The 9,033-nt window shown below is 32.8% G+C and overlaps 1 protein-coding gene across 1 annotated transcript in view; it reads right to left on the bottom strand.

Annotated features, from left to right (window-relative positions):
• Window positions 1–5,432: 5,432 nt before the first annotated feature.
• Window positions 5,433–9,033, bottom strand: part of LOC130221789 (probable helicase with zinc finger domain) — a 37,132-nt gene continuing 33,531 nt past the window's right edge. Inside the window, exon 12 of the mRNA XM_056454386.1 lies at window positions 5,433–6,900. Coding sequence (XP_056310361.1) covers window positions 6,548–6,900 — 353 coding nt within the window. The 3' untranslated portion in view covers window positions 5,433–6,547. The remainder of the gene's footprint in view (window positions 6,901–9,033) is intronic.

Genomic DNA, 9,033 nt, shown 5'->3' with positions numbered 1-9,033 from the left:
ACGTCAAAAATGCAAATCGATTTGATGTAGATGAAATCTTGACGTCTATTAGACATCCACACATTGATGCTTATTTGACCACCAAAATAACGACACAAAAAGTATTAGAATATGTAATATGAACAAATAAATACAGTATGTATTTTCAGATATGAAAGCTTAAATTCCAAATTTGTACTGGATTTTGTATCCCGACGTTTAATGTGAACTAGCACGATGTCAAAGCGTCATTAAATTGGCATCTAAGATGGATGCCGAGCACGAGCCCATAGACTAGTTAGACAGGAGGCAGAGACACAAAAATATGGCAAAATATGCTTTTCCTTGTATCTTGTCCAAAGTCTTAAATCACAAAAGCATTTTCTAGACAAGTATAAAAATGTTGTTTGGTTTTCAGAAATACTAAGTCAAAATGAAGTGAGTTTTTCTTTAAAACATGCAACAGTAAATAATCTGCCAATGGGAAAGTGCCAAAGTGAAAAAAAAAAACACTTTAAAAATGGTAATAGATTTGATGTTGATGAAATATTGACGTCTATTTGATGATGTCAAAGTTAAGTGAGTTTTTCTTTAAAAAGAAACGTGAAATTAAAAGTGAAATGGGTAAGTGAAATAATCTGGTTTTTGGTTTGAAAAAATCTAAAAACACGTCAAAAAATACAAAACAATTTTATGTCAAAATCCTGACGTCTATTTGACATCCACACATTGATGCTCTTCTGACCACCAAAATAACTACACAATAAGTATTATAATATTAAAAAGTTTTCAAATCCAAATTTACATTGGATTTTGTATCTGTACGATTAATGTGAAATAGCTTGATGTTAAACTGACATTAATAAACACATCAAAAATAGTATACTGGACAATCCAAGGTAGTCAACTGATATTTTCACATGTTGTTGACGTCATTTTGAGATACTGGTTCATTTGTAAGCGAAATAATCTTGTTTTTACTTTGAAATCAAAAAACACTTCAAAACTCTGTTACTGGACATTCCAAGGTAGCCAACTGATATTTTTATGTGTTTTTAAAATAATAAAATTATAAATAATAAATAAAATAATCTTGTTTTTGCTTTGAAGTAAAAAAAAACAAAAAAGTCAAAAACGTTAATCAATTTGATGTCGAAATCTTGACGTCTATTAGACATCCACAGATTGATTCTTTTTTTGACCAGCAGAAAAGTATTATAATATTAAAAAAAGTTTTATTTATATGAAAGCTTCAATTACAAATTGCAATTGAATCTACAATTAATGTGAACTAGCTTGGTGTGAAAACGACATTAAATTGATATCGTCAAGAAACAAGTCAAAAATTGATTCCAGGACAGTAACATTGACATCAATTTGATATGCATTTTTAATGTGTTTTTTTATGTCATTTTGACTAGATGTGCGTTAACCCGCTGGTGTTTTTGTCTCGTTTCTAGTACAAATATCTAAAAATCCTTAAATCAAGATGCATTTTCTAGACAAAATGTCTTGTTTTCAGAAATTAGTCAAAATTAAGTGCCTTTTTTCCCTTAAAACGAGCAAAATAGAGTAAGCAAAAACAAGATTATTTTGTTTGTTTGAAGGAAAAATTTACTTAATTTCATCTAATTTCTGAAAACAAGACATTTTTGCTAGAAAATGTGTTGTGATTTAGGACTTTTTAGATATTTGTACTAGAAACGAGACAAAAACTCTAAGAAAGATTTTAGTTTATGTTATGGAGATTTGAAAGCTTCAAAATCAAAGTCATTATTCAACACCATTATACAGTATGGAAGAGCCAGGATAAAATTAAAACTACTGTGTTCGCCAGACAGAAGACGGTCATATACACAGAGGATTGTGAGTTAATTTAATTTCTGGGTAAACTACTCCTTTAATGTCTATATGAATTATCTAATATGACTTTTTGTATAATTTATGGCATTGAGTAAACATTTTATGTGTGTTTATGCTTATATGCAATAGATGACAGCTTAGAATGTATATTTAGGGATTTGTTTATAGTGTGTACAGTCTATTGCGTTCAGTTATTTGTAAAAAAAACAATACCAATGTGATGATAAAGGAATGTAAAAGTATTCTGGATGAATGATGGATATTTGCTGTATAACTTCACATTTAAAGTCGGCATGAATTGGAGGTTGCAAAGGGGTTTTATACAAGCTTGGTTCTGCAATAATGAACAATGCAGTTTTTATAAGTATTAGGTAATTGCAATTCAGAATTATGCATTTTTTATGCAAGGTAGACTAGAAACTTACAATTGTTAGTAATAAACAAACAGAATATTTACAGTGGAATTGTGATATAATGTATTGAGAAATATCCTACAATCATAAAACACATGTCATGGTGAATTTAAAGTGAATTTTAAAGTGAATTTACCACTTTTCAGGTAATCAATTTCAGCAATAGGCCTCAAGACTGTTAAAATAATCACAATCATGTACAATTTTGCTTTTGTCCTTTTTTAAATTCAATAGCTTGAACAAAACCATCACTTACTGCTTGCGAGTGTTATTTATTACATTTTTTTTTATTTTCATATGAAATGTGGCCCATATGTTCCAGGAGACAAAGGTATTTCAAATATGTATATCTGCAAAAGCCATTTGTTATCTAAGAGTATTTTCTCGTCAAGAAAAAATGATTATATTGTCACTAGAGCTCCGGAATCTACATCACGGTGAACTGCGGTCGGCCATGTTTGTGGAAAAACGCGGGAGCGCACAATGGGAATACCGGGAATAAACAGAAAAAAAACATTTTATAGTAATATCATTTGAAAAACATCTCACAAAACACTCTAAATAATATGGACTGATGTGTAAATACCTTTATAAACGCTCTCTGTGTGTCCGAGAAGCTGAAAACATGCATCCCATACCATTATCAACAATACAGGAACGAGTTTATCTGCAGCTAACTGACAGAACATCAAGCTGACTCAAGAAAACATTTCCAGATAATATTTTCTTCATTGTTTGTAGTGCGAACACTTAAAGATTATTGCTGTTGTGTGTGATACAGCTTTCCCTTTTCTGCATTAGAATTTTCGGCATGTAGTAAATGTTTTGACAGAGTATACAGCCCCAAACATGAGAACAATCTATCATTTATAACATTAATAATCAGGAAAATTACCAAAATGACGTACGGTGCAGGAGGCATTTGTTTACATTCTGACCCAAAATGGCCGACTCACGACGACTCACGAAGATGACTTCACAAATATTCGTAGACAGACGGCAATTAAGGATTTTATAGTTCCTATTTTTTCTTATTTCTAGTCCAAACATCTAAAAATTCTCAAATGAAGAAGCAATTTCTCGAGCAGCAAATATATTGTGTCGTTTTCAAAAATAATAAATCAAAATTAAGTGAGTTTTTTCTTAAAGGCTAAAATAATCAGACAATGTGTTAAGCAGAATAATCTTAATTCAAAACGAAAATTAGATTACTTTAGGAAAAATCTCAATATATACACACAAATATATATATATATATATATATATATATATACACTAGAAAATACTTATTGATTTAATAATTTAGATATTTGGACTAAAAGCATTTCTTTGCTGTCGGTCCCGTTCTAATTATCTTCATTCAAACATGACCACTCAAATATTCATATCAGGACATTTTTCTGGGGTTCATGAATGTATGAAACAGAGCATGAAAACAGTTAACTCTTGATGAGAAAGTCCCCATTTTATTGAAATTGCCTCATTTATCATTATCAACGATAACCCAAGGTTTAAAGAGTTGTTTTTAAAGGTGGAAACCCAGGATTAAAATCTTACATTCAGCTTCAATTATCTTGAAACATTTTAAGTCTAATTTTCATATTTTAGTTTACTAAATTAAACATTTGCATGAAATGTTAATTTTCTGTATTGCTTGCAATTTCAGTTATAAAAAAAAGAACTTTGTGTGTGTCTCTACGATCTGTTCAGTTATAAAAACGCAGAACAATCCTTAAAGCGCTGATAGAAAAAGCATGTGACTTACCGCTCCAAGTGGTGTCACTTCCTGTGGCGGGAAACTCTGGAAGGCATTGAGGCGAGTTGTTCTTCTCTCATTAATTTGTGCAAAATGTTTAGGATTCACCAATAGTAGATTGTCAACTCTGTTACTGTCATACTTCAGTCAAAAAACATGATGATGAAAATACATACAGCTGTTTTATACTAATTAGAGTCTGGTTTGAGGAAAGCATCAAGTGCTAACACACAAAATGGCGGAAAACGTCAATTCTGTTACTGGTTTACAAAGCTTAATAATATAAACAACAATCAAATGTTCATCCTCATATTTAAGCACCATTTTACATTAATAATGAATTCAGATTGTCAATTATATCTTGTGTCATCCCAGTTTAAGGAAAATGAACAAATGTACCCACAATTCTGCAATGAGTAAATATAGCTTAGAATGATGAAACTTGTGCTGCATCCCAATTCGCATACTATCCGTCCTAAATAGTATTTGAAAGTAGAATAAGTATGTCCTAAATCGTAGTATGTTGAAAAGAGTGCGCCAAATGTTCCCGTATGGTTTACTTCCGGTAAATACTCGAAGTGTAGAAGCATCCATACTCTAACCGCTGATATTACCCACAATACATTGTGTGTAGGACGTAGGAATTCGATTAGAACTACAAACGCGGGTGAAAAGTGTAAATAAACTACAAACATGGCGGACATGCGAGACCAACCGTCAAGTAGAGAGGCTTCGGTAAAGATGTTTGTATGACTGTTCATTAACATCTAGCCCACTGGAACATGTTTTAATCGCGTTTTCTGTGTTATATTTCATCTGCAACAACAATACTGAACTTATATAAAGACATGTTTGGACATCAACGTCTGAATGCAGAATTATCCAAACACCTGAGGAGATTTCTCAGCATGAAAGACTCGTGAATGGGAGATTAACCTGCTGCTGCTTCTACAATAAGGGAGGAAATTAAATATGGAAGAAATGTGGATGATTGACAGGGCTCGTAACTAAGCAACAAAACAATCTGTTAACGGGGTAGTATGTCCCAAATGCTTGCATACTCTTGTTACACACTCAAAAGTGTGTACTTTTCCTACACAAAAAAGTACTTTTAGGGTGTAGTATGTAGTATGCGAAGTGGGACGCAGCATTGGTGTTAAAATCAGTCCTAAAAAGGACTTTATTTACTGCGATTAAGCAATTCTGCTGCTCCAAAACTGAGCATTTCCACTGAAACAGGATCATTATTGAACGAAAATAAAAGTTCTGCTCATCTGACAGGTTTATATGTATTTGCAAACACAATAAAAGCCAAAAGAAATGTCTCCATTAGAAAATAAAAGGTTTGATATTGTATATAAAGTCTTTTCTTTACTATTATTATGTGGATGTAGCAGTGAAAGACAGAAGCATACAAAATGTCATCTCATGTATTCATTTATTCATATGTACAAGTTTGAGAAAAGTCTTGTCTACAGCTATACAACTTTTTATAATATTTTTTGTTTTTAATCCAAGTCGACTGACCACTCAGCTGCGAGCACGAGAAGAAAAAAACACACCAAGAAACTGAACATCATTAAAAAAATGCCAGCTGGGAAAAAAAAATATAATCACTTCAACAAATTTATTTTCTAACTTCTGAATCGTGGATGCAAAAAGAGCAGGACATATAATAATAATTATAATAATTACAAAATAGACAGGCAGCTGAGTGCTCAACCCATTCATGGTGGTGTTTTTAAAAAAATCTTTTTTTTTTCTTTATTTCATAAATTTGTTTGTGTGTGTGTGTGTGTGTGTGTGTGTGTGTGTGTGTGTGTGTTTTCCCCAAATGTTTTGGTGTTTCATGATATATATTTATTTATTTATATATATATATTTATATGCTGATTCGTTTTTTTGTAAAATCACAGATGCCAAACTGTAAAAGAACCAACTAGAGTACTAAAGCAAGTAAAAAATAATAAAACGCAAAAAAGTCTAACTATCCCACAAAATCAAAAGACGTTTTTTTTTGTTTTTTTTAATTATTAAATTTTTTTCACAACATTTTCTTTTTTTTCAAATTTTATTAAAATTTTTTTCAACTTTCTTTTTCAAATTTTAACATTTTTTTCTAATCATTTTTTATCCCCAATAAAATTTTTTCTTAAAATTTTATTCAAATTTCTTTCCGTTTTTTTTTTTCAAATCGTTATTCTATTTTTTTTACAACGTTTTTTCCCCCAATTTTTATTACATTTTTTTCCGTTTTTTTTTTTTTTTTCAAATTTTATTTTATTTATATATTTTTTCAAATTTTATTCTATTTTTTTCCAACGTTTTTTTAATTTATTTTTATTTTATTCTATTTTTTCCAACGTTTTTTATAATTTTTTTTTCAAATTTTATTCTATTTTTTTCCAACGGTTTTCTTTTTTTAAAAATCGATATTCTATTTTTTTCTTCAACGTTTTTTTTGTTCTTTTTTTGTTTTTAAATGGTTATTCTATTTGTTTTTAAACTGTTGTATATAGTTCATATAGATATGGACTTATTTAAAATAGGTGTAATAGCCATTGCTACTGTTTGAACTGCCTATGCTAAGCTCCTGTAAGAGCGAGATGGGGTCGCTGTTCTTCTTGCCCTGCTCGGGTAGCAGCGGCCGCGGTTTGGGCGGCGCGCGCAGGGCACTGGCGTAGGACATGGTGGGGGGTTTAGGGTGTCCCGCGGGGCTGGTGTTTCCTCCTCCGCCAGGGTCTGGCGGCGTCTGCTTGCTGGGCAGGAGCGGCGGGAACTGTCCGTGATGCTGGAGAGACGCTGTGCTGGCCGGATGAGGAGGAGGAGGAGGAGGAGGAGGCTGGAGACACTCTGCCTTCATCTGTTCTTCACTCATCGCCTTCGAAACTGAGGAACAACAGAGTAGGTTATAATGTGCATTACATGCAAGTACAGTTTTGGTCTCGTTTCTAGTCCAAATGTCTAAAATTCTTAAATCAAGAAGCATTTTTTAGACAAGCAAAAAAACAAAACATTGTCTTGATTCCATAAATAAAGCCCAAAAGATTAATTAGCCCACCCTCAACATTTGCATGCCAAAACACAGACCATTACCCTGTTTTTAAGTTTATCTCAGCATGTATTACAGCTACTATATATGCAGGCCACTTATGAAAACGCAAAATGCAGGATATACAGATTATAAATGTATTTAGCACCCATTTAATTGTATCTCTTGTTAGTTTAATGTGCATATAAAGAAATGCTTCATGTATATTTATAATGAGGCAATGCAAACTGCTGAGTATACGTGTTTAATGCATGCTTATGCATCATGTCATATCACTCTGCTCTTCCTGTGATTTCTCTGGGAGTGAAAGAACAGAACTACACCTCAGTAAATGTCATCTGTTTATGCAGATATTGATATTAATTCCTGGTTGTGGACAAAATTCACCCTCAATGCAACTAAAATTGTTTTTTGTTTTGGAGGATTAAAGATAGTTAGCTGAAATAAACATCTAACACTTCATTTGAAAAGATTGAACAAGGCATCTACTCAATATTTGCTATGTAATTTTGCATGTGTTATTTCAGAGCACATCATGAAATATGTGTGTGTGTGTGTTTCTGTGAATGAGAGAGAGCAGGCACTGAGAGCTGCGCATAGCTCATTAATATTCATAACCTTTCCAAATATGGTCAATATGACTCCAGGAGTAAATATAAAGTAAATAAGAACATATACCTTCTACGCAGATATCAGATTAATCTAATGTTTCATGTAACGTCTACATATACGAGGTAAATGATAAGACAATTCATAAAATCATATCATTTAACAAAGCAGGGTTAAATTCACAACAGCATATCATAAAACATGCAACAATCTGTTTAGTTTATTTTTATATCTATGTAAAATGTATTTAGATAAGTAAGCATTAAGGTTGGGTCGATCGTCCGTCGCTGATGACCGATAGACATCACGAGGCTGTGCCGGCATGGCGATCCTCCACCCCGCCCCCGTCGCAGCAGCAACCCGCTCGCGAAAAACACGCACAGTTTACACCAATACATCTTCTATAAAATAACACACCGTTTACACTAATACATCTTCTATAAAATAACACACCGTTTACACTAATACGTGTTAGTTTTAAATGGCATTTTAGAATGAAAATGATCCACATCCACGCTGGCGTTTCATCTAGCATTTCTGAAAAGATCTCAGTCCTGTACTGCTGAAAGCGCACATCACGTGACCACACACACACACACACACACTCATGAGCTCTAGCATATGTGCATGTCTGAGCTCCAGGCACAGAGCAGTGCACATTGGACAGTTCATGAAGGATGTACCACTGGATGGCGTCTCACTATAGTTGTTAAAGGTGATCTTTAATTAATCTCGTCTCTATGTAACGACTCTTCGGTCTTTTGAATCTCTCAGGTAACGTGTCACAGCGTCAGTACACTGCTTCAATCTTTCTCTTTCACGCTTGTGCTTAGTCATTTTAGTGAAACCTCAGATACTGTTGGTTGTTTGTTGTTGGTTTTGCACCTTTTTTACCAACCAAGTTTGTCGAACGCCATTTTAACGACAGATCACTCTGCTTATTCATGCCAGAGATCTGCGGTAAAAGTGATGGACAGGTGGTCATTTGTGTGTAGCTTCTCTTTATTTATGATTGAAGTATGAGTAAAACAAAGACCATGCGGGTCAGGGAGTTGAAACCGTAGGCTACAAATAATTAATTTGTGAATTAATTAATTATTCAGAAATAATTAATTCACTGTCGTCTACGACAACGATGCCATTAACATTAGACATCGTATGATGCCTAATTGGTCGACATCGCCCAAACCTAGTAAGCATCATCTAAATTAATTTTACATGGATATGAAAATAAATTGAAACTATATAGATTCTTGCATGCTTTATGATATATCATAAATAATAATGCAAGAGTACAAATTTGGCCAAAAACAGAAAAGAGGTAGAAGACAACTAACCTATATTCAAACATATAGATATTA

Source organism: Danio aesculapii, chromosome 3, assembly GCF_903798145.1.
Source record: "Danio aesculapii chromosome 3, fDanAes4.1, whole genome shotgun sequence".
NCBI classification, from domain to species: Eukaryota; Metazoa; Chordata; class Actinopteri; order Cypriniformes; family Danionidae; genus Danio; species Danio aesculapii.
The sequence above is the reverse complement of the archived record's forward strand: the minus strand, read 5'-3'. Positions and strand labels throughout refer to the sequence as shown.